Source organism: Culex quinquefasciatus, chromosome 3 (assembly GCF_015732765.1).
Source record: "Culex quinquefasciatus strain JHB chromosome 3, VPISU_Cqui_1.0_pri_paternal, whole genome shotgun sequence".
Classification (NCBI taxonomy): domain Eukaryota; kingdom Metazoa; phylum Arthropoda; class Insecta; order Diptera; family Culicidae; genus Culex; species Culex quinquefasciatus.
In genome coordinates, this window is record NC_051863.1 from 170,819,411 (window position 1) to 170,843,876 (window position 24,466).

At 38.4% G+C, this 24,466-nt stretch overlaps 1 protein-coding gene across 3 annotated transcripts; it reads left to right on the forward strand.

The window, feature by feature from the left end:
• Positions 1 to 1,955: 1,955 nt before the first annotated feature.
• On the forward strand, positions 1,956 to 19,550 carry LOC6047015 (angiomotin-like protein 1). Of its 3 annotated transcripts, none has more exons than XM_038261436.1 (10): positions 1,956 to 2,064; positions 4,211 to 5,551; positions 5,612 to 5,855; positions 5,917 to 6,041; positions 6,103 to 6,314; positions 6,378 to 6,637; positions 6,704 to 7,104; positions 17,607 to 17,714; positions 17,781 to 18,047; positions 18,117 to 19,550. In XM_038261436.1, exons 2-10 carry the CDS (start codon positions 4,415 to 4,417, stop codon positions 19,278 to 19,280), a joined length of 3,918 nt encoding a protein of 1,305 aa, XP_038117364.1. In that variant the 5' UTR covers positions 1,956 to 2,064; positions 4,211 to 4,414; the 3' UTR covers positions 19,281 to 19,550. The 3 variants fall into 3 exon arrangements, with proteins under 3 accessions (XP_038117364.1, XP_038117366.1, XP_038117365.1); XM_038261438.1 differs by lacking the exon at positions 1,956 to 2,064 and adding an exon at positions 2,632 to 2,858; XM_038261437.1 differs by lacking the exon at positions 1,956 to 2,064 and adding an exon at positions 3,768 to 4,140.
• The last annotated feature ends 4,916 nt before the right edge of the window (positions 19,551 to 24,466 follow it).

Sequence of the window (24,466 nt, forward strand, 5' to 3'; positions counted from 1 at the left end):
AAAATAGAAAATTAATACCTTTCAATACTTTCAATGGGTGCTGAAAAGTTGAACTTTTCAACACTTGTGTCGAAAAGTAACATTTTTCAATATTTTTTGTTTCGAACGGTGAATTTACTCAACACATGGATGATCGACATGAATTCCATTCAAAAAGCGTTTTTCAGAATTGCAAAAAAAAAATGTAAGCAACTCGTTGCAAAACTTGTTTTTTCAGCACTCGTTGAATTTATCCAACTCGGTAAACCTCGTTGGATAAATGTACGACTCGTGCTGAAAAAATCAACTTTTTGCAACTTGTTGCATAAACTAGTATTTTTATTTATTGAAAAAGTACAAAAAAAAACTCGTTCTACATTCGTCATTATTCAAAATTGAAAATTTCAACTTTTTTTTATTTTCAATGCTGTTTCAATGAAATTATTTGTGATATTTTTACTTGAATATACCAAAAACGAAGCATTAATCCTGAACAGAAAAGAGAAAACCTTTGCATTGATTATTGATGATGACATTGATATTTCACAAACATTTCATAATATGCAAAAAACATGATAAATTCAATTAAAAATACAAGAATTAGGAAACAGAAAATAAGCAATATAATAATTGTCTAGAATTTCGCATTTTTTTGTCGAGGTTTTTAATTTTGTATTTTTTTTATCAGGATATAACTTTGTCCGTGCAATTTAGCATTATAAGTGTCTCGATACAAGGCTCCATACAATTTTGCGGGCTGGTCATACAAAATGGGCATTGGAGATTTCGAAAATCTGTAACGAGACGGGATTTTCAGATCGATTTAGTGTCTTGGGTAAAGTACCAAAAAAGGTAATTTTGAAACAATTCGATTTTTTAAATATAATTTTGGTTACAAAAATTGGTTATTGGAAATCACTCGGAATCAATTGGTTTGATTTGAAATGTTAAAAATGAAATTTTTGCAGAATTTGCTGCTTTTCAATTTCAAAAATGGCTTTAAATACTTATTTTTAAACCAATAGTTTCCGAGAAACCGCGAGTTGAGAAAATGAGGACTTATTAGATGACATTGAGATAAAAACAATTTTCACATAATTTAAACTGTTAAGAGGAAGAATCTCAAAATATTTTTTGCAGGGGTATTTTCATTCATGAAGTTGAAAAAATTGAAATTTTTTGAGAAAAAAACAATAATTTTTTTTATGGAAAACGGTCCACTTTATCAAAAAATACGTTAAGTCATTTTCGATTGCTAGTTTGATTTTGCATCTGAAACATTTTTTTGATTTTTTGGCAATATTTCATGTTAAAAAAATCACGATTTTCGATCAGATAACTAATTCCTTCTCAAGACTCTGGATACAGATTTTTGAATATTTACATGCCAATTTTATATGACTAATGGGTTTCAATTAAATACAAAATTACAAAAAAAGTCGATTTGAAAAAAAACGTGGAGCTTTGTTTTAAAAACAAAAGTTTATCAAAAATTTCGCTGAAGAAAGTAAAAATAACAACAAAATCGAAATATATGACTTTTTTGGGGTGCCGTTAGCCTAAAAAAATTCCATCCAATAATGCACTTTTGTATTTTTCTTTCCATTACAAAATTCCAGAAGAGCACAATCACACAGTTAAAAGCTCAACAAAATTGCTCTGCAGTGTTCCAAAATTCGAGCAGTTTGAAAGGTTGGTTGCCTTCTGCTCTCCAAAGAGTTTTATTTCAATTTAAATTTGAAAGCATCAAAGTTTAGGGAAGATAAAATCATGTTTATTCAAGTTTTCACCCTCATTTTGATATTTCCCAAAACAAGACTGCATACATTTTCGCTAATCTTTTGAAGATTATCTTCACCTTCAACTCGAAAACTGCGCGCCCACTCTGACAGTTCCGTCAAGTCTGCTCGACGCGGCCGCGCACGTCACATCGTCGGAGCTCGAACATCGAGCATCGAGCGCCGATCGCAGCGCCGCCGTTGAGGAATGCCGCAAGCTCATTCTAATGTGCCAAGAGAAAAGTGGACGTCGGACAGTGTTTGGTGCCGGAGCTAATTTCGCGGAAAACCGGACCTAACCCGGAACGTAAGTGCGCGGAGCTTGTCGGAAAGTGCGGGGGAATCTGTTGCGTACACGGGGCGATAGGAGTTGGGAGGTTTTCCGGGTGGGAAGTGCGTGAAATTCCGGCTTGAAGTGACGCTGGTGCGGATTTCGGGGGGAAGAAGTTCGAAACGGTGGAGAAGTGGCTTTTGGTGTAGTTTTAGTGTGCTTCGAGTGTTTGTGGAGTGAATATCGAGGTGAAAAATCGTTCGGAAAGCAGTTTTCAAGGTGCTCTTCAAGAATATGCGTAGCTGAAAATGTCAATGAGAATCGCAAATCGCACATTCCATTCATAGTATTTTTTCCTCCTCTCATAAATATCTTGGTGCACGCACACAGTGACGCAACGTGCTGGCACGGGCCGACACACGCACACCAGCGAACGGGCCTTCAAGAGGGGCACCGTGTGGACGACGCGCGGCCTGCTGCGATTGCTGGCTTTCTGACTGGCCGTTAAACGGCGCGCGCGGTCTGTGCCGTTCTCCGCGCTCTGTGGAATGCCACTGGATTGCTTTGATTGGAGAAGATCATTGGAACGCGCGCGTTGCGCAGTAGTTGTGATGGCCGTCGCCGCCGCCGCCACGGTGTACCCTTGACAGATCTGAAGTTTGTCTCGCTGTGGAATTTGATGCGGTGCAGTTTGTAGATTATTAACTGAGCAGCAGCCGGAAGCGCTAATTGACGGCTGAGTGAGGAGTAATTTAAGATGTGGCATTCCTGGAAGGGGGGGTTCTCGTGAAAATAATACAGTGTGTGACAAAGTTTTGTGCAGTGAAGTGGTAACGTTCAAATGTTTTGGTAGTCTTTAAATTTCAGAAAAAAAGGATAAAGTGCAACAACTTCAGTACAACTATCTTATGGAACTCCAAGGCAAGCAGTAAAACCAACAAAGCATCAAAGCTTGTCAGATAATCCCTCCCGGAATTCCGAATCAACAACCTTCAAATTTATGACGCACACTGTATAATCTTCCAAAAGAGGAGATCAAAAACCACAGAAAACGACGTCGGACGAAGAATCCGCACGCGATGTTGTGATAGAGCTGAGCAGATGTACAGCTCCAAACGTATGAGTAAGCAAGACCGCAACCAACCCAGCTCAAAATAAACGAATTAGGACCGGAATGCGGGACGACAACGGTGTGTGGCAACACCGGGCAGGAAGGTGGTAGAGAGACACAAGACGACGAAGACGAAGAACAGTCGCCGCATTCCACGTATTCTTCTATACGTTATTATAATCTATCCACATTCCACTTCTGGTGCTGTGTATACGAACAGCAGAAGCAACAAGCGAGCACCGATACAGTGATACAGAGATCGAGCGTGTTGTGCTGAACACACACACGACTGCGCCGAAGCCAGTACAAATCGGTGCCGTGTCCAAGTCGAGAAAAGAAAATAAACAACCCTTCCACACGCGCTGAATACACGAGTGTGTGGTGTCGGTAAGGAATGCACTTCAGAAAATGGTGCACAGTGAAAGTAAGGAGCTTCCTGCGAGGTCAACGACGGATCTGTTGACGTTCTAGACGTGCCGAAACCTTTGAACGTTTGTGAAGGCGCCGCCAGTGACGCAACGTATTGGCGAAAACGAAAGGCAAGCAAAGTCAGCGCCGCAGTATCGAAAGTTATGCAATGTTCGTCATATTCGAAGGTAAAGGAGTGGTAATTGATGGAGCGTGAGGGTTGTTGTGTGTGTGCGCAACAGGTCGCCGCCTCAAAGTGTAATGACACGTGAAATTGAGCTGGAATGCAGCGCGCTGAAGAATGTAGCGACTGATTAGCGTCTCGTTAGAGAGTGAGAGGTACGAGGCAGACGAGTGACATTCTTGAAATTCTTTCGACCTGTGCGCAGAGAGCGCACAGAGATCGCGCGGACAATGCAGATTAGTCAACCGCGCTTGACCGTGACGGGCGGAGGGCAACGATTCATTCCATGAGTCACGCAGTGCAAGAAGTGACAATTACCGGGCTGAACAATGCAGACAGTGATGTATGACATTCTGAACGGAGTGTTGAACCGCAAAACTGAGGATACAACGGCCGAACTTGAAGAAATGTACGCAATAGAATTTTAGCATTTTAGAACTCACAGCATAAGGCTAACGAATCCTATCTTTCTATTACAGAAGCATCGCTAAAACTGAAAATCAACGAATGAAAAGTGTAACAAAACTAAACAAAGAACGATCGAACCAACAAAAGTAACTAACACGAATGTAAAGAACAAACCAAGTGAACCAACATCGACCAAGTGCCTTAAGATAAGAAGTGTGAGTGTGTGTTTATGAGTGCGTAAGATTCGGTCAAGTGAATGCTCGTAGTGCGTCACCATGTCCCATCAACACGGCGTAAGATACTCGCAGTATTCGTCCTCCGGGGCAGGTCCCCAGACGAGTAGCGGCAGCAGCAGCAGCGGCAGTTGCAAGGCAGGACCGTCTGCAACTCCACCGCAGATCCCGCCTCCTCCGGCGATACGTCCAGCGATGCTGGTTACGTCGTCCGGCTGTTCGATGCTTCCGCCGCCACCGGTTCCAGTGCAGACCAGTTCGCAGCAAGCGCAACAGCAGTGCCAGACGACGCAGACCTCTTCGGGAAGTTCCAAGAACTGGGGCATGAGCGGCAGCCTGTCCGGATCGGACACGGACGTGTCCACTTCCACGGAAAACCTGACGCGTGAGGAACGGTACGTGCTGCGACACGCCCGAGTGGAACCCCAGGGTGAGGAGAACATGCAGGGAAGTGTCACGCCGGTCAACGAGGTCCAAGGTCGGTACGAAAAGTTCTCGGCCAACACGTCAACGGACTCGACGCGGTACGCAACGCCAAACAGCAGTCGAAGTATCTCGGAAACTCGGCATACGTACGCCAACACCGGGAACGACGGCTCGAACCGTAACTCGCTCATCGGGACCAACTCCAACCGGAACTCCCTCAAGGAACCCAACTCGAACCGATCCTCGATGGACGTTTCCCAGTCGTCGTACAACACGCTGATCATTCACGACGAAGGAATCTACTCGATGAACCGTGAGTACTCGAGCCCACCTCCGTACATGAAGAAGGAACGGCCACGATCCTACGGAGAGTCGCAACCAACGCCGATGCAAGAAATTGCCGAAATCCCCGAAGAGTACCTGAACCAGAGTCAAGTGCTCAAGCATTTGGCCAAAGAGGTGAAACTGCCGACCAGGAACCGAAGTGACTCCACGACGCGCGACTCGGGCGTCTCGGAAAACACGGACTCTCGGGATCCACCCAAGTACGGACAGCACTGGGTTGACCAGAGCGCATCCACCGACGAATCAACCGTTTCGCAAGCGAACGCCAAACTAAAGAGCAAGAGCCAACCGGACCTAACTCGACTCGTCGACATCGACGCGGAAGAGCTGGAAGCACTGTTCAAGGAGAACCAACATCTGAAACATCAACTCAACAGTTGCTTCCTGAAGGTCGCTAAAAGTCAGAAGGTAAGTTGAACGTTGCAAACCCCATTCGAAACCTCCCTACAACGGGTTCAATTCTTCCAGCTCGAACAGGAGATCGCCAACATCTACCGGGTGCACGAGGAGCTGGTGCAGTCGTGCGAGCGACGCGAACGGCTGGAGAAAGCTGCCCGGAGCCGGCTTCAGCAGGACTGCCGGCGGTTGCAGGAACTGAACCGAGCCTTCCGCGACCAAGTTGAGGTGCTGCAGAACCAACTGCTGACCTCGTCCGACCACCAACTGGGCCGTACGCAGCAGGACGTTCTCATCTCGCAACTGGTGACGCAAAGTAAGTTGGAGGAGCTGCGTGGGAAGTGGGTTGGAAGTGTAATGGAACCTTGTTCTTGCAGACAAATCACTAGTGGACGCTAACCGGCGTCAGTGCATCGAACTGCAGGCCCAGAACGCCACCCTGGAGGAGCAACGGATCCACATCAACGTGCTCGATACGGCACTCAAGCGGCTAGAAGAGGAAGTAGGTGCTTCAGGATTCCTTCACAAATCTCAAGCTAACCCCGCGCAATTTCCTATTTCAGTGCCGCCAGAAGCAGGTGTACGTGGAACGCTGTGCCCAGCTACAGCACGCGCTCCAGTCCCTGCAGAACGCCAGCGAACGGCGTGAGCAAGCCGAACGGAAGCTCCGGCTGGATTACGAGAACGAGCTGCCGAACCGAAGTGGTAGCAGCACGACCAGCGAAACCGACAACCTCAAGTGGCAGCTGCGCGAGAAGGACGCACAGATTATGAGGTGAGTACCAGGATGGTTGAACGTGAGAGAAGATTCGCTACATTGGGTGTGGCTATCTTGCAGATTGGAAGCAGAGTGCGGGAAGCTGGAGCAGCGCAACCTGGAGGAGTCGAACGTGCGCAACGTCGCCAAGCTGGCGATGGAGCGAAACTCGCAGGAAACGGAACGCATCATTGCCGAGGCGAAGCAGGAGAAGATTCGCTATCTGGACGAGGCGCACTCGGCCAACCGCAAGGTAACGGAGCTGCAAACCCGGCTCAAGCTGGTGGAGAACCGGCTTGCGGAAAAAGAAGCCATGATACGGGCGTATCAGGGACAGAAGAGTGAGTATAAAAGGGTAGTTGGAGGCGAAGATCACGTGGGTTGATACGGTTGCTTCTTGCTTGCAGTTTACGGCTCGACAAACTCCTACGGATCGTACAACCTATCTAGCGATAGCTTCGCACTGAATCCACTGGGAGCGTACAACTCGCAAGTGTCGTACGACGTGTCGAGCAACTCGTATGACGTGACCACGTCGGCATCGCTGCTCGATCCGACGTACGGTCAGAACGCGTCCTCCAGCTACGCGTCCAACTACGGCCAAACGAACCCGAGCTTCAACCAGAGCGCAATCAACCTGCAGACGGCCGGTAGCAACAGCTACAGCTCGCCGAGCAGCAGCTCGAACTACAGCACGAACTACGGCGCGAGCGAGCACACCGCAATCTACGACTCGAAGAACTTTGACGCCCAGCGCAAGTCCATCGACGATCAGCTCAAGCAGCTGGACGAGCAGCTGCTCAGCAAGGTGAGTGAACTGTCGATGGTGGAGAAGCAGAGCAATCTGCTGCACAAAGCTCGGGCTGCGGCTGCGGCCGCCGCCAAGGGCAGCACCAGCTCGGTGGCCGCTTCATCGCGAGCATCCGCCAGCGGAGCCACCTCCAGCTCCAGCTCGGTGGACTCGAACGGTAACGCACTAACCACCTCCGCAAGCAGTGTGCCCGCTAACACCTCCTCCTCCTCCTCCGCTAACCGCTGTGGCCCCAAGGTAAGCCAGCCGGAAGCCAAGAAGCATCTGCTGCCCAAAACCGTTTCGACACCGGCCATCAATGCGCAGGCGGGAACAACGGCGGCCAAGGCCGGTGCCGGTGCCGCCACCTCCCAGAAGGCCAACTCTGTAAGTAACGCGAAGAAGCTGGCCTCCTCCTGCAAGAACATCTCCTCGCCATCGTCGTCTTCGGAGCAGGAAACGTTTTACTAATCTTTTCGCGCTAGGTTAAGGTACTAATCTGCATCTCTTCCTTGGAAGGAGTCGAGAAGTGTTGTCAGTTGTGAAGAACTTCCATTCGAGCAGTTTTTGCTTTCTTTCTACAATGTATTCCTCATGAGAGAAGTGTCATTTCGACCACTTGAATCCGGTGATCCATTTGGGAATTCCGTCATCAAAACAGGAGGAGGAAATTTTACTTCCTTTTTTGAATATCTTGCGGAAAAGATCCGGCAAAATATTAGGTTTTACAGCGTGACGTCACGAGCGCACACGCACATACATTTTTACAGAGACACACGTGCAAAAAATGTAAACAGTGCAGCCAAATTTCTAACCTCAAAACCGAGTCGGCGTAAAACCTAATTGTTTTCAAATGAACCAATGTGAGTTTGTAAACAAAGCGTGTTTTCTGCTCATTCCCAATGTAAACATTCACTGACTTGAATCGAGAAATTAAAAGTGAGAGTGTGTGCAACATGGAGTTAAACATTCTGTGATGTTGCTGTGAAGATTACCAGGGCACTTTGAAAAGTTTAACTCCATGTTGCACGCACACACTCTCACTTTTAATTTCTCGATAGGATACACTTTTTGTTTACAAACTCACATTCTTCACGTAAACTAATGTCAAACACATAAACCATGACTTTTGTATCCCGCCGTTTGACACGTTGGGATTTCAAAATCCGCCGAACAATTTTCAATGCTTTCACTGAGAATATATTTTTAGAAAATGAAGCAAGGTTCAAAGTACAAGTATGTAACGTCATGATTCGAATTCCTGGACGCTTCGAAACCCGGACACTTCAACTTTCTTTATCAATTATTTGGATATAAGTTCGCATTATGAATGTCAAAACTGTGTTATTTGATGAATTCTAACATCAACTTTCATTTAAAGTTTGTTTGAACGCTGTAGTTAATGCAAACACAATTAAATTAAATAAAAATATGAGTTTACCAAAAATGCGAAACATTTCAACGGAAATATTTCATAGACGTCCGAAGCACCGGGAAGGCAAAGCAGAAGTTTGTGTTTTTGATTTTCTTAAATTCTAGCCATTTTTTTATATAAACTGTCGATTATTTTGATGTTAACAGCTTATTTGAGACCTAAAGAATGCCATTCACTAACATTTCAGTCCAAATTTGTGCGATTCATAAGCAAAATGGAGTGTCCGGAATTCGAATCAGCTTTTAACAGTGGCCGGGATTCGAAGCACAACAAGTCATTTTAATTTTCAAATTCTGATCTTTTTTTTTAGAAAAGACATATTATGCATGCATTCTCTTAAAACTGACTGTTAATAATGATTTATGATGATATTTCTACATTTCCAAATTATTACATGATTTTTTGCCAGCTATAACAAAAATAATATGGTACTAAGTGTCCGGATTTCGAATCATGACGTTACTCAAAATTGTTCATAAAATACGGTATTTTTTCGAAAATACTCAGCATTTCAAAATAAGCATAATGGGTATCAAACGAAGCGAAATTTTGCATGTTTCTACCTAATATTTAAGTTTTTTTCAAAAGTACTCAAATTTTCACAAATAACCTTATTTTTCGAAATTACTAGAAATTTCAAAATATGGGACGAAAACAAAGCGAAATTTTGTATGCTTTTTCACGTGATTAGAGTAGTGAAGTGCTAAAATTTTCACAAATTACCGCATTTTTCGAAAATAGGCAAATTTTCAAAATATGCAAATTGGGTATTAAAAGAAGCGAAATTTTGTAAGCTTTTTCCTTTTATTTATGATTTTTTTTTGCTTTATATATTTTTTTAACAAAATACCGTATTTTTTTCGAAAGTACTAAAATTTTTATTATTTGCAATATGGGTATAAAACGAATTGAAATTTTGTTTGCTTTTTCACTTTATTAGAGTTATTATGAACGTACTAAAATTTTCACAAATTATCGTATAAATACATATTTTTTTAATTTAGTTTTTTAAAATACAAAAAAATGTCACAAATTTCCGTTTTCGTTTTTTTTTTGTGAAAATACTCAAATTTTCAAAATATGCAACATGGGTATCAAACGAAGCGAAATTTGGTTTGCTTTTTCAAATTAATAGAGTTTTTATTTTGAAAAAAAAAACAAACAATTTCACAAATTACCGTATCGTTTCGAAAATACTCAAATTTTCAGAATAGCAATATTGGTATCAAACGAAGCGAAATTGTGTATGCTTTTTCACTTTATTTAAGCTTTTTTTGTTGTGAAACTTGAAAAATCACAAATTGCGGTATTTTTCGAAAATGTGCAACATCAAAAGACGCGAAATGTTGTATGATATAAAGTACACACAATTTGATTGTATGTATGAAGCATGCAAAATTTCGCTTCGTTTGATACCTATTTTGCTAATTTTGAAAATTTGAGAATTTTCGAAAAAATACGGAAATTTGTGTAAATTTTAGTATTTTGCAAAAAAAAAAACTCTAATCAATTGAAAAAGCATTTGCAATTTCAATTCGTTTGATACCCATATTGCAAATAATGAAAATTTGAGTACTTTAAAAAAAATACGATATTTTGTGAAATTTTTTATATTTAACAAAAAAAGCTTAAAAAAGGGAAAAAGTATACACAATTTCGCTTCGTTTGATACCCATATTGCATATTTTGAAAACTTGAGTATTTTCCGAAAAATTTTGTGAACAATTTTGAGTACATATTTATTTTTTGAAGCCTACTTCATTTAAAAAAAATATATATTCTTACAAAAACTTTTAAAAATATTTGTACCAGCCTAAAGAAAACTAAAAAAACAGTAAATTAATTAAAACACACAAGTTTAAACTGCTTTAAGGCCGATTATAACTTGGCATGTTTCCCCTAACTAGTACTTTTTAAAAAAAAATTAGACCATTTTTACGTTTTCTGTAAATATTTTCATTGTTATTACAAAAACTTTACTCTATACTGACAACACTCTTCTCTCCTTTTACAACACCTTTGTCTGTGACAACACTAGAACTGTACACAAACACACACACACAAAACTTCTATAACGATACAAAAAACGGCAATTTGAGAGACTGATAGCGACTATTTGTAAAGAAAAAAAGATCATGAAACATAGCAACAACATCAAAAAAAAAAAAAACATCCTGAAACAATCCTACTGAAGATCTGATTTGCAATTTATTGAATAAATTCACAATCCACAATGGATAAATAATTATTCCGTTACAAAAAGTGTCGAATATTACTTCTTAGAACTTGCTTACAAGAAAAAAGGTACATCAACATTTTCCCAATAGCCACAACCAAGCCTAGAACTAAGTGTAAACACTCAAACCAAAGATTAAGTTAGACTTGTGTGCGTACTACACCACCCCTGAAGCACGTGACATTACAGTCAAAAGCACCCTTTCCATCTCTTTCTATAGAAATTGTTGACGACACGTGGAGAAAGAAAAACTGTAAATCAGACACTCGAATTTTTGTTTTGTGCGCTCTTCCACGTTTCTCTTCCGTTTTTTTTTAACACACAAATATTTCCTCGTCGATGGCTCTAGTTTTAAAATCCACACCCACTAGGATTAAGTCAAAACTAATTTATTTGTAAAGTACTTCGACAGCCCGCATAAACAAAAGTAAGTAAAACGAGTTGCCTTAATCCGGTTTTGCCTTGCGTACCCAAAAAAATAAAAATTGTTAGTTTAGAAAGTGCCTTCTTCAAAACAAAAAAAAAAAAGAATGATTGCATGCAAATCTGTTCCCAAAAAAAAAAAAGAATAAAAATCTTTACTTTTAAGAAATATTGTTAGGACGCTCTAATAAACGTTAGCAAAAAAAACACTTGTGTTTAAAGCAAGCAGATATGTATTTTATTAACTTAATATATTCGCAAAAAAAAAATCATGGCAACAACTCCGACAGTAAGCAAACGTTGTTTAGTTGAATAAAACCAATTTAAAAAAAACTATTGTGTGTGTTTAATTGTTTGTTTTTACCCCCCATTGCCCTCCCCGCCCTGCCTCGTTTGGTTTTTGTTTTTGTCCCGCCAGTGTTGTGTTGAGTTTTTTTTTCTTTGTGTGCTCCGCCGCCTCTGCCTTTTTGCTGCCCCGCCAAATAGAATAGAATGCGCTCTAGCTGACTCACCCCCTTGTTGCAACTTCCCTGACTTTGGAAAAATAATATTTTTGTTTTTTTTTTTATTACTACAAATATGTTTCTAGTGTTTTGAGCTATTCTCTACCAAAGCCGGTTATGGATTTTATTTTTATTTTTTTATTTGGCTCAATCTTTGTGAGGGCCTTTCTTTTGACCAAAGAAGCTATTTTGTGTCACTGGTTCACCCATACAATTCTCCATACAATTTTGGAAGCTGTTCATACGAAAATGGTACGTAAATAAACAGCTGTAACTTTTGAGTGAATTCTCTGATCAATTTGGTGTCTTTGGCAAAGTTGTAGGTATTGTTGAGGACTATTGAGAAAAAAAGGGACACGGAAAAAAATGCCGAATTTTTAAATAACTTTTTTTTACAAAAACTAAATTTCCCAAAATACATATTTTTTTGATTTTCGTGATTTTTTGATGTGTTTTAGGGGACAAAAAAATCCACAACTTTTGAGCCACAGAGAAGTATATTTCAAACATCGAAAAACTGCAAATATTTCACTAATATCAAACTTTTGGTGGCTACATCTTGAAAACAGGCTACATCTTGAAGTACTGCAGAGTACTTTGCGATTGCAAATTAATATTAACATTGAAAAATATGGTCAAATATTTTTTTCCATGAAATTTCGACTTTCACTATTTTTTCAAAAATTCGTAACTTGGTGGCAGATTTTTTGATCATACTTCTGTATGACTCAAAAGTAGCAATTTCTGATCACTTTGTTGGATTTTAATGCAAAAAAATAAATTGACAAGAAAACCCTTTTTGATGGATCAACTATGGTCCCCTTGTAACGAGCTGTCAAGTAAGATACTTTCTGTCAAGAACGGTCGCGAAGTTAATTTTTCAAAGTTGGTTTAAAAATCAAACAAATCAAGTCGAACATTTTTCCACCGAGCAATTCTCTACGAAATCGGTCTTTTTTTCAATTTTAAATTTTTGTATTTTTTAATCCGACTGAAACTTTTTTGGTGCTTTCGGTATGCCCAATGAAGCCATTTTGCATCATTAGTTTGTCCATATAAGTTTCCATACAATTTTGGCAGCTGTCCATACAAAAACAATATATGAAAATTAAAATTTCTGTGTCTTTTGAAGGAATTTTCTGATCGATTTGGTTTCTTCGGCAAAGTTGTAGGTGGACTACACTGAAAAATAATGATACACGGTAAAAAAAATTTTGGTGATTTTTTATTTAACTTTTTGTCACTAAAACTTGATTTGCAAAAAACACTTTATTTTTTTAAATGTTTTAGAGGACATTAAATGCCAACTTTTCAGAAATTTCCAGGTTGTGCAAAAAATCTTTGACCGAGTAATGAATTTTGTAATCAATACTGATTTTTTTCAAAAAATCGAAATATTGGTCGCAAAAATTTTTCTGCTTCATTTTTTGATGTAAAATCAAATTTGCAATCAAAAAGTACTTTAGTGAAATTTTGATAAAGTGCACCGTTTTCAAGTTAAGGCCATTTTCAGGTAACTTTTTTGAAAATAGTCGCAGTTTTTCATTTTCAAAAATTAGAGCACATGTTTCCCCATTTTTGAAAAAAATATTTTCGAAAAGCTGAGAAAATTTCTCTATATTTTGCTTTTTCGGGCTTTGTTGATACGACCTTTAGTTGCTGAGATATTGCAATGCAAAGGTTTAAAAACAGGAAAATTAATGTTTTCTAAGTCTCACCCAAACAACCCACCATTTTTTATTGTCGATATCTCAGCAAGTAATGGTCCGATTTTCAATGTTAATATATGAAACATTTGTGAAGTTTTCCGATCTTTTCGAAAACATTTTTTTTTATTTTTAAACCAAGACTAACATTTTAAAAGGGCGTAATATTGAATGTTTGGCCCTTTAGAAATGTTAGTCTTGATTTGAATTTTTTTAAATATTGTTTTCGAAAAGATCGGAAAATTTCACAAATGTTTCATATATTAACATTGAAAATCGGACCATTACTTGCTGAGATATCGACAATAAAAAATGGTGGGTTGTTTGGGTGAGACTTAGAAAACATCAATTTTCCTGTTTTTAAACCTTTGCATTGCAATATCTCAGCAACTAAAGGTCGTATCAACAAAGTCCGAAAAAGCCAAATATAGAGAATTTTTTCAGCTTAATATTTTTTCCAAAAGTGTGCAAACATGTGCACTATTTAAAATAAATGAAAAACTGCGACAATTTTCAAAAAAGTTACCTAAAAATGGATTTATCTTGAAAACGGTGCACTTTATCAAAATTTCACTAAAGTACTTTTTGATTGCAAATTTGATTTTACATCGAAAAATGAAGTTGAAATTTTTTTGCGACCAATATTTCGATTTTTTGAAAAAATCAGTATTGATTAAAAAATTCATAACTCGGTCAAAGATTTTTTGCACAACCTGGAAATTTCTGAAAAGTTGGCATTTGATGTCCTCTAAAACATATCAAAAATTAAAAAAAAATTAAAAATAGTGTTTTTTTGCAAATCAAGTTTTAGTGATAAAAAGTTAAATAAAAAAATCACCAAATTTTTTTTACAGTGTATCATTTTTTTCAGTGTAGTCTGTTACCATACCTACAACTTTGCCGAAGATACCAAATCGATCAAAAAATTCCTTCAAAAGATACAGATTTTTGAATTTTCATACATCATTTTTGTATGGACAGCTGCCAAATTTGTATGGAAAATTTAATGGACAAACCAATGATGCAAAATGGCTTCTTTAGGCATACCGAAGGCACCAAAAAAGTTTCAGTCGGATTCAAAAATACAAAAACTAAAATTGAAGAAAAAAGACCGATTTCGTAGAGAACTGCTCCAATGTCTTATTTTTTTATTTTTCTTAATTCGGCTTCACCAAATTTTGATCATTTAAGTTGTCGATTACCAGTTTTTTTTTTTAAATAATTTTTAACCCAAGAAAATATTCGAATTTTAAAATTGGGATTTTTTATAGCAGAATTCTGTAAGTATTCCAGAAAAATTCGCTCTTGAAATCATCATGAAAATGCATTAAAGTTTATTTCTCAAGTAAGTTTAAGAAAAACATAACATATATCGAAGAAAATTAAAATTTTTGAATTTTCAAAAAAGTTTCTATAGTTTGAGTTATCATACAACTTCATTTGAGTTTTCATAAAACTCCAAAAGAACTTTAGCATCGAAGAACAAAATTCTTCTCTGTTCAAAACTTGAAAAAATTAACAGGAAATTTGTTTTTTAAAACTACTTACTTTTCCTGTCATTCTTGAATGACAAAACGGCCTACTTTTTGTTGCCAAAAATAACAGAATTTAACTCTTCAGTTCTTGTACACTGAAATAAAAAAATAAAAAAAAAGTACCGAATTCCTAAATTTTAGGATTTTTTGCCTCTTTTCCTTAGTTAATTACACTTTTAAGAACATCCAATGGTTTTTAAAGATCAAAAATTGGTTGAAAATGGAATTTTGGCGATTTTCTAAATCAAAGCCCGGGGTTGGGTTGTAGAGGGTTCATAAGGAAAGGAGGCAAAATTCCTAGAATTTGGGAATTTGGTAGCTTTTAAATACATGACCGCTTGATTGCCGCTGATAATGTTTTTTTTGTGTTTTCCGGGAGACTTCAACGAGCAATCAACAACAAACCTGTCGAGGATTAAATGTGAAAAATAGCTAATTTTAGGGAAATATCAGGAAACTAGAGGTGGGCCAAACCGCTCTTTTTAGGAGCCGCTCATTTTCGTTCGCTCACTTAAAAGAGCCGCTCTTTTGAACGACTCTTTCGCTCTTTTTCAAAATTTTGATATAAAGGTTATTTTTAAGAATTGTGTGATTTTGCGAACTCTTTTCTAAATTCTAATTTGATCGATGAAGTCTATAAACACTGAAGTTAAATCAGGCAAGAGAATTATTTTTTTCCATAATCTCTCAGCTATTTAGTAGATTTTTGGTAATATTTTACAAGCTATGCAATTTTAAATGCTCAAATTTGTAATCGGGTAATACTTTAATGTACGATCAGTTATATAAAGAAAAGTTTTTTTTTTCATTTGGTTTAGAAAATCATTTACTTTTGGAATTTCAAAGAAAAGTAGGAAACTGAAAATAAGTTTGAAAACTTTAAAGTGGTGTTTGGCAGCAATGCTATTTTGGGATTAATTTTTATAAGCAATTATTTTTCAATTGAGAATTGCATTTTTAATTCTAAAAACAAATTTTGTGATGCAATTTGTTCGAAATTCGATAAATTATATTTATAACAAGTTTAAAAATCACTCAATCTTGGAACGGTTCTTTCAAAAGACCGGAGTTTAAAAAAGAACCACGGTTCTTTTTTTGTGAGCCATGGTTCGTTCGCTCTTTTTAGTGAACCGGCTTTTTGAGCGGCTCGCTCTTTTTTTGCCCACCTCTACAAGAAACTAAAATTAAGATTCATTTGATTAAACTAATTTTTAGCACAATAAATTTGATTACCATCAGATTGGGTCATGTCCTTGCTGACGGTACGATGGCTAACTTATCAGCAATTTTCCACGAAAACAGCATGGAAAAAAACAAAAGTCCTCGGATCGGGCTCAATTTTTTTCTGGGGGTTCCCTGGTTGAAATAATTAGACCCGTATTTTTTTTGTTTGGCCATTAGGGTGACCTACGCCGTGTTAGGGTGGTCTGAAAAATTGCCATTTTCGTCGATTTTCGCAAAAAACACTTTTTTCGAAAAATCATAACTCCTCGCCATTTTAACCGATTTCAATTTTCTTATACGCAAATGAAAGGTAATAAGTCGGCCTTTCAAAGAAAAATGGTAAGAAGTTTCAAAAATCTAGCCTAACATATGAAAAGGGCGTATGAAACTTTAAAATGCCGTTTTGACGGTGTCTGGACCAAAGAGCCTATGTCTGGAAATATTTTTATCGGATTCCCCGGACATTTTTACATAATTAACAGGATTCCGAGAAATGATTTTTTGAAAACAAAATCCGCCGCGCGCAAAAACCGGAGAATGACGAAATTGGCAAAAAATCAACTTTTTTCACTAAAACTGCGATAACTTAAAAATTTCAGCGATGACCTATACATGTCTGGGTAACAAAAGTTGCGTCTTTTAATTACAAAAATTTTGGTACCAAAACATCTATAGGTCATCGCTGAAATTTTAAAGTTATCTCAGTTTTAGTGAAAAAAGTTGTTTTTTCCAATTTCGTCATTCTACGGTTTTTGCGCGCGGTGCGTCAAAAAACACGGATTTAATTTTCAAAAATCATATCTCGAAATCCTGTTAATGAACTCCTCCCATTTTTTAGTATGTTATGTAAAAATGTCCGGGAAACACCGTCAAAACGGCATTTTAAAGTTTCATACGCCCTTTTTATATGTTAGGCTAGATTTTTAAAACTTCTTACTATTTTTCTTTGAAAGGCCGACTTATCACCTTTCATTTGCGTATAAGACAATTGAAATCGGTTAAAATGGCGAGGAGTTATGGCTTTTCGAAAAAAGTGGTTTTTGTGAAAATCGACGAAAATGGCCATATTTCAGACCATCCTAACACGGCGTAGGTCACCCTAATGACCAAACAAAAAAATACGGGTCTAATTATTTCGGCCAGGGAACCCCCAGAAAAATTTTGAGCCCGATCCGAGGACTTTTGTTTTTTTCCATGCTGTTTTCGTGGGGAATTGCTGCTATATAGTTTCTGCTTTTAAGTTAATAAATCGATTGAAATCTAAACTATATCAATAATTTTTTTTTGTCAGTTTTGTTTGTCGATTAATAACATTTGAAACTGTGATTTTTCATTGCTAATGTTAAACTGAAAATAAGTAAGTATCATATTCATCTTTCTATAAACTGATTTTTGATTTATAAATTGAATATGTCCTGAAATCAACCTTTTTATTTTAATTTTTATTTCCAAATTCAGCGAGGATTATGCTGTTTTCCGAGCCTAACGACGAAGAAACCGATCCAGCCCCTTCTCTCGGACGAGATGTCCGTTCTGTCGACCAACAACAGCGATAGCTTCCTGCAGGTAATTAATATTTCTTAATACAATCTTTAAGAAATTTCTCATAGAAAAATTCCCAAAAACTTCTAGAATCTTGCTCACATCGATCAGCGTGATCGCGAGAGACAAGATCGCCGCGAGCAGGACGAATCCGGTGGTGGCCAGTCGGGCGGAGCGGGTTCCGGAAGCGGGAGTGGTGGTGGCGGTGGTTCCACCAAGCCCGAGGACATGCTGCTGCTGGAGAAGCAGGGCCGCTGCTCGCAGAAGCTGCGCAGCAACCAGCTGAGCAATCTGGCCCACGTGACGCAGACGGTCGGCCAGAACATGACCGACATCAGCAACATCGGGGGGAATAAGGTGAGGGAGTTCGTTTTTATTTTTGTGTTACAAACAAGGACAACTAATCACATAACTACCCCTCTACAGATCCCTAAAATGCTGTCCAACATGGGCGGCAATCAACAACAGTCAGGCCCACCCACCGCCAGTCAACCTCTGCCCCCTCGCAAGGACCATCGTGGTTCCTCACTGCCGCCAAGTGCACTGCCCCGACCTCCACGCAGCTTGAAACCGCCGCGGAAGATCGAGTACGGCCGGTTGAGCGATTCCGAGGGCAAGAAGCGGGCCGAGACTCCACCCGGGACTCCCGGATCGCCGATGGACGCACAAAAGGAGTTCGAGATGAAGACTTCCAGCTTGAAGCGGGGTGGGTTTGGGAAGGGCCGGGAGTTCTCGCCAGGGAAGAGCTATGTGGACATGAAGGACGCCGCGATGCACTTGGCAAAAGATTATGGGGGTACGCTGAAGAGCAAGAACTACGGATCGCTGGGGAACACTTCTTCGCTTAGTGGGGGAGGATCGCCAACGAAGAGTGACGGGAAGTTCGGGTTCAGTGGTGGGATGAAGTCTTCGGGGTTGGCGGCCAATAGCTGCGAGTTCTCCAAGCCGGACTACACTTCGACCAAGAACTATCAACGATTAGAGGAGCAAGGTCCGTCCAGTCGGAAGAACTCCACGGACAACATGAAGCGATCGCTGCTGCCGAACGTCCGGAAGCTCAGTTCCGGCGGCGCTCCTATCATGATCAAGGGTTCCCGCGATTCGCTAAACTCCGCCTCAAGCGGATCGAACAATTCCAACAACCGAACCAGCCCCATGCATCCGGCCTCTTCCCAGCAGGCTCTTCACCAACAGCTCGGTGGCGGCGGCGGCGGCTACCATCACCACAACCATCTGCACCACGGTCGAACTCCACCCCGGTTCATCCACCACCAGCAGTCAACGTCGGCCGAGTCCAGCAAGTCCTCGAGCAATCTCCCGTCGCCAACGACCCCTACCGGCGGAAACCTGCCCCAGCCCTTCTTCAACAGCAAAATGGCGCCCAAACCTCAGCACAAACCGAGCACCCTGCCCAGCGCAAGCATTCTGCACGCGGCCGTCACGGCGTCCGCCACGTCGGCCATTGGGCAGCAAACGACGGCGTCACTTCCGCCAAAGCCGGGCCAGCAGCAGCAGCTGCAACAGCCACAGCAGCAACGGCGGGGTAGCAGCTTGACACGTGGCGAGAACAAGTATCGAATACAGTTTTGAACTATTCTTTTTTTGTACGATTATAAATTAGGTGTACTCTCTCTCTCGCTTTTCTATGTAATTCTTCTTCTTCTTCTTCTTCGTGGTATAGCTTGGACTGTGTTAGGGCTCTTAGTATTTGAGAAGAAAACCTGGGAAAATTCAAATTTGTACACATTGGTGCGCTCTGGGTAGTAGAAATTGTCTTAGTTAGACGTATTTTTTGGTTCAAAATTTATTTTCTATTGAAACTAGCTTTTAGTGGGAGCAAAACGATCAGAAATATATAAAATATACCAAATAAAAAAGTGATGGTAGAAAAAAAAAGCTTTATTTGATTCCGAAATGTTCACATTATTTTGATGAATAAATACTTTGCGTTTCAAAATTTAAGCAACTTCTACAGAAAATGTATATAAAAGGCGTTCAAAAGGCGTTAACACCTAAATTTGGAGTTTGGAGCTAGAGAAAAAGGGGGAATTTGTATGTAAAACAGTTTGGGAGTAAAGTATATACAGCAATTCCCCACGAAAACAACATGATTCGAAAAAAAGTTCTCCGATCGGGCTCAAAATTTTTCTGGAGGTTCTTGGCCGCAATAATTAGACCCGTATTTTTTTGTTTGGCCATTAGGGTGACCTACACCGTGTTAGGGTGGTCCGAAAAATGGCAATTTTCGTCGATTTTTGCAAAAACCACATTTTTCAAAAAATCTTAACTCCGCGACATTTCAACCGATTATGCTGTCTTGGGCGCAAACGGCTTTTAAGGAAAAATAGTTAGAAAATAAAAAAAATTACACAGTAAAAAATTTCTGTGTAAAATCGCATGCAAAAGCATGCACATCACCTTTGTGAGCAAAAGCATGTAATATTGTATGAGAAAACGTGTACACAAAAAGTCTGTACAAAAGAAAAATAAATTAATATTGCACACCCCAAAAAGAACATCAATCTGTTGAGAGTCATATCCAGATTACCAAGTTCGCGCCCCAGCCATCTCGGCTATCTCGCCGCTTTGAAAATGGCTGGATCAATACCGATGTAGCTGTACGTTCCCCATACATCGTACACAGTTAATTCAGTTTACGACGTACGGGATACATACTGGTACATCGGCGTAGAACACAATCTTAACAAGATGGTGAGATAGCCTAGACGGCCAGGGCGCGGACTTGGTAATCTGGATATGACTCTAACCAGATTGATATTATTTTTTTTGAGGGTGTGCATATTTTTTTTTTCATCCATACATGCTTTTTGTGTACACGTTTTCTCATACAATATTACATGCTTTTGCTCACAAAGGTGATGTGCATGCTTTTGCATGCGATTTTACCATCGGATTTTTTGCTGTGTAGCCTTTTTTAATTTTTGAATCAAAACTGATTTTTTCAAAGAATCAAAATATTGGTCGCAAAAAATGTTCACCTTCATTTTTAGATGTAAAATTTAATTTGCAATCAAAAAGTACTTTAGTGAAATTTTCATAAAGTGCACCGCTTTCAAGTTATAGCCATTTTTAGGTAACTTTTTTCAAAATAATCGCAGTTGTTCATTTTTTGTAAATTAGTGCACATGTTTGCTCACTTTAAAAAAAAATTTTTTAGATAGTTGAGAAAATTCTCTATATTTTGCTTTTTAGAGCTTTGTTGATACGATATTGTTGCTGAGATATTGCCATGCAAAGGTTTAAAAACAGGAAAATTGATGTTTTCTTAGTCTCATCCAAACAACCCACCATTTTCTAATGTCGATAGCAACTAATGGTCCGATTTACAATGTTAAAATATGAAACATTCGTAAAATTTTCCGATCTTTTCAAAAACAATGTTTAAAAAAAATTGAATCAAGACTAACATTTCAAAAGGGCGTAATATTGAATGTTTGATATAACATTTTAAATATAAATAACTAAACCTTTGCATGGCAATATCTCAGCAACTAAGGGTCGTATCAACAAAGTTCTTGAAAGCAAAAAAACGAGAATTTTCTCAGCTTTTTAAAAATATTTTTTTCAAAAGTGGGCAAACATGGGCACTAATTTAAAAAAAAATAACTGTGACTATTTTGCCAATTCAAAAATTTACATCAAAAAATGAAATTCAAAATTTTTTGCGAGCAATATTTCGATTTTTTCCTATTCAGGAAATTTCTGAAAAGTTGGCATTTGATGTTCTCTAAAACATATCAGAAAATAAAAAAAATAAAAATAGTTTTTTTGACAAATCAAGTTTTAGTGACAAAAAGTGAAATTAAAAATCACAAAAAAAATTACCGTGTATCATTTTTTTCAGTGTAGTCCATATCCATACCTACAACTTTGCGGAAGACACCAAATCGATCAAAATATACAGATTTTTGAATTTTCATAAATCATTTTTGTATGGACGGCTGCCAATTTTGTATGGAAAATTATATGGACAAACTAATGATGCACAATGGCTTCTTTGGGCATACCGAAGGCACCAAAAAAGTTTCAGCCGGATTAAAAAGTACAAAAAAAAAAAATCGAATGACCGAAATCTCAGAGAATTGCTCAGTTATGTTTTCAATATTCCGAGATACGATGTTTTTGAAAATAAAAACTGTGTTTTTCGACGCGCCACGCGCAAAAGCGGGCAAATAACGAAATCGGCTTAAAATCGACCTTTTTTCACTACAACTGCGATAACTTTAAAATTTAAGCGATGATGAGATTTTGGTACCCAAACATGTATAGGTCAAAGCCTTTTTCTCTACAAAAATTTTGAACGAAGAAAAACCGTGCGCTTACCTTTAAATAAGGCTTTAAATCTTAAAAATCAAATTTGATCTGATGCATCCCGAGCAGGTGGAAATAACTAGAAAAGTTCAAGTTCTGTTTTTGTCAGGATGTCAGAACTTGTTATCAAAGCACACAGATTATCTGTTATAATAACACAATACAAAAACAGATATTTGTTCGAAAAATAACTCGTTCTGTTACCAAAAAATGTTACAAGAAAATTCGATAACAGAGAAAACAAATGTTCCCGATAACTCAATTAAGTATTGGTGAGATCTGTTTTTGCGCAAGTAAAAAACTGATTTGGATATTGATTTCTTATTATAACTAGAGCTGGGACTTCGGATATCCGGATAATTTACATTTCTTTGTATATAAAAACAGATATCATCTTTTTAATCAAACCAAATCAAAAGAGATATACGAAAATCGTATCAGAACTGAAATTTATTTGGATAAAAATATGAAAATATTGATGAACCCAAAATAGATTTAAGAATAGAAATGTAACGGATCGGATAGTTTTTCGGATAATAGTATCCGGCCATAAATCTTGTGATACAAAATCAAAGGCCTTTTGAAAACCTGTAAAATAATTTTGTTTCATCTTTATGTCACCCCACAGTCATTTTCTAATAGAAGTATTAATGCTGCAAATTATCCGGATATCTGAAGTCCCAGCTCTAATTATAGCCTAATTATAAAATTTTAATATTTTTGATGGGTTCGAATTAAATATTACATATTTTCAAACATTGAATAAAAGCAGTAAACATTGGCAGACGGCTTACAAGTAATGTTCAACATTTGAAAAAAGGTGAACTTTAACAGAGACCAGGAAAAATATCCAAGAGAGCAAATAACCAAAATGATTGAAAGCTCTGACGATAAAAAATAATGAAATATTTCGTTATGCACAACATTTTCGATCAAACTGTTAGATTCTTTTAATTTTTGGTAATCCAATAATCAAAAGAATATTCCAATATCAATAAATAAAAAATCTCCTTTAAATTTTTTTCACTTTTAAAAAATGTTTAAGTAAGTTCACATTTCATGGGCAAAATAATGTCTTTGACAATAAAAACCATTTTTTGCATTACGCAATAAAATAACGCTATCTTATTGAAATGGCCTCCGTTTTGTTATTCCCACCTACCAGGGATTGGCTTCGAAATATTTAAATTACTAAATTGAAAAATATTTAAATTGCTTACGCCCTTCTCAAGTGTCATTCTTGAGCGCGACTGGCTCCATATACACAAAAATTGGCTTTATAAGCTAAGGATAACATGTTTAGGTACAAAGTTTTATTGATATCGGAGAGGGTCAGGTACAGTCATCCCACATATTCGGAGCACCCACAAATTCGAAACACTTTTGTGATAAATTGTCAATAGCATGCCAAATGCAGCTTTTCTCTTGACCCTACTATTTTTAGGACCTTTATTTGGGCATTTTCTTGCTATTTCAGTAGTAAAAGTAGTACTTTTAAAACAAAAACTGCAATTCCAGACTATTTTATCCAGAGCAGCAAAACACTGCCTCCAAATTGCCTGTTCCATGATTGTGGGATGTTATTGTGTCTCCCACAATTGTGAAACACCTGAATCAAACTGATATTTTCACAAAAAAAGTTATCAGACCATTCATAAATCATTACTAAGCATGTGTTTTATTGGTTTCAGAAAGTGAAGTCATTATTTTGTAAAAAATAAGTACTCCTGGAGAGATCCAAAGTTTATTTACATTCGTAAGAAAAAAGTGTTCCGAATTTGTGGATTTCAAGGGTCAAAGTTTTTCTTCAAAAATTTGATATACAAGTTAAAATTTGCAGTTGTTCGATACATCATTCGAAAGATCACAAGAAAAGCTTTCAAATGAAGGTAAAAGCGAATCATCAAGTTCAATTATCGATTTGCTATGATTTTTTGAACATTGGCCAATCTGTAAACTGTTCCGAATATGAGGGATGACTGTACAACCGATTCCTTATTTCGGATGGAATTGCTCTATAAATAAATAAAACATATGTAAATTTTTGATCACTTCAAAATAATTTTTATTGAAAATTTGGAATCTATACAAACATTTTTATTTGGCGTTATATTGCATGTTTGGCCCTTTTGAAATGTTAGTCTTTGTAGGGACGCAGGTTCCGGACGCAGCACGATGGCTGCAGTAGCCTACCTCCCGACCGCCCTCTGACCACGGTCCGGTTCCTGATGTCCCGTTCGGACCTGTAGAGATCCGCTCCGCTCGTTCCGTAAACGTGTACACTCTCTGCTCACTTGTCCTAATCTGTCACTCTTCCTCCAGATCGTTCAATCCCAGGTAACACGGATCGGTGTTACATGATAATTCTCAGATAGGGTAATCCAAATATCAAGAAGTCTTAGAGATGCTCACTGACATCTCCACATCCCCCCTAAAGTTTCACA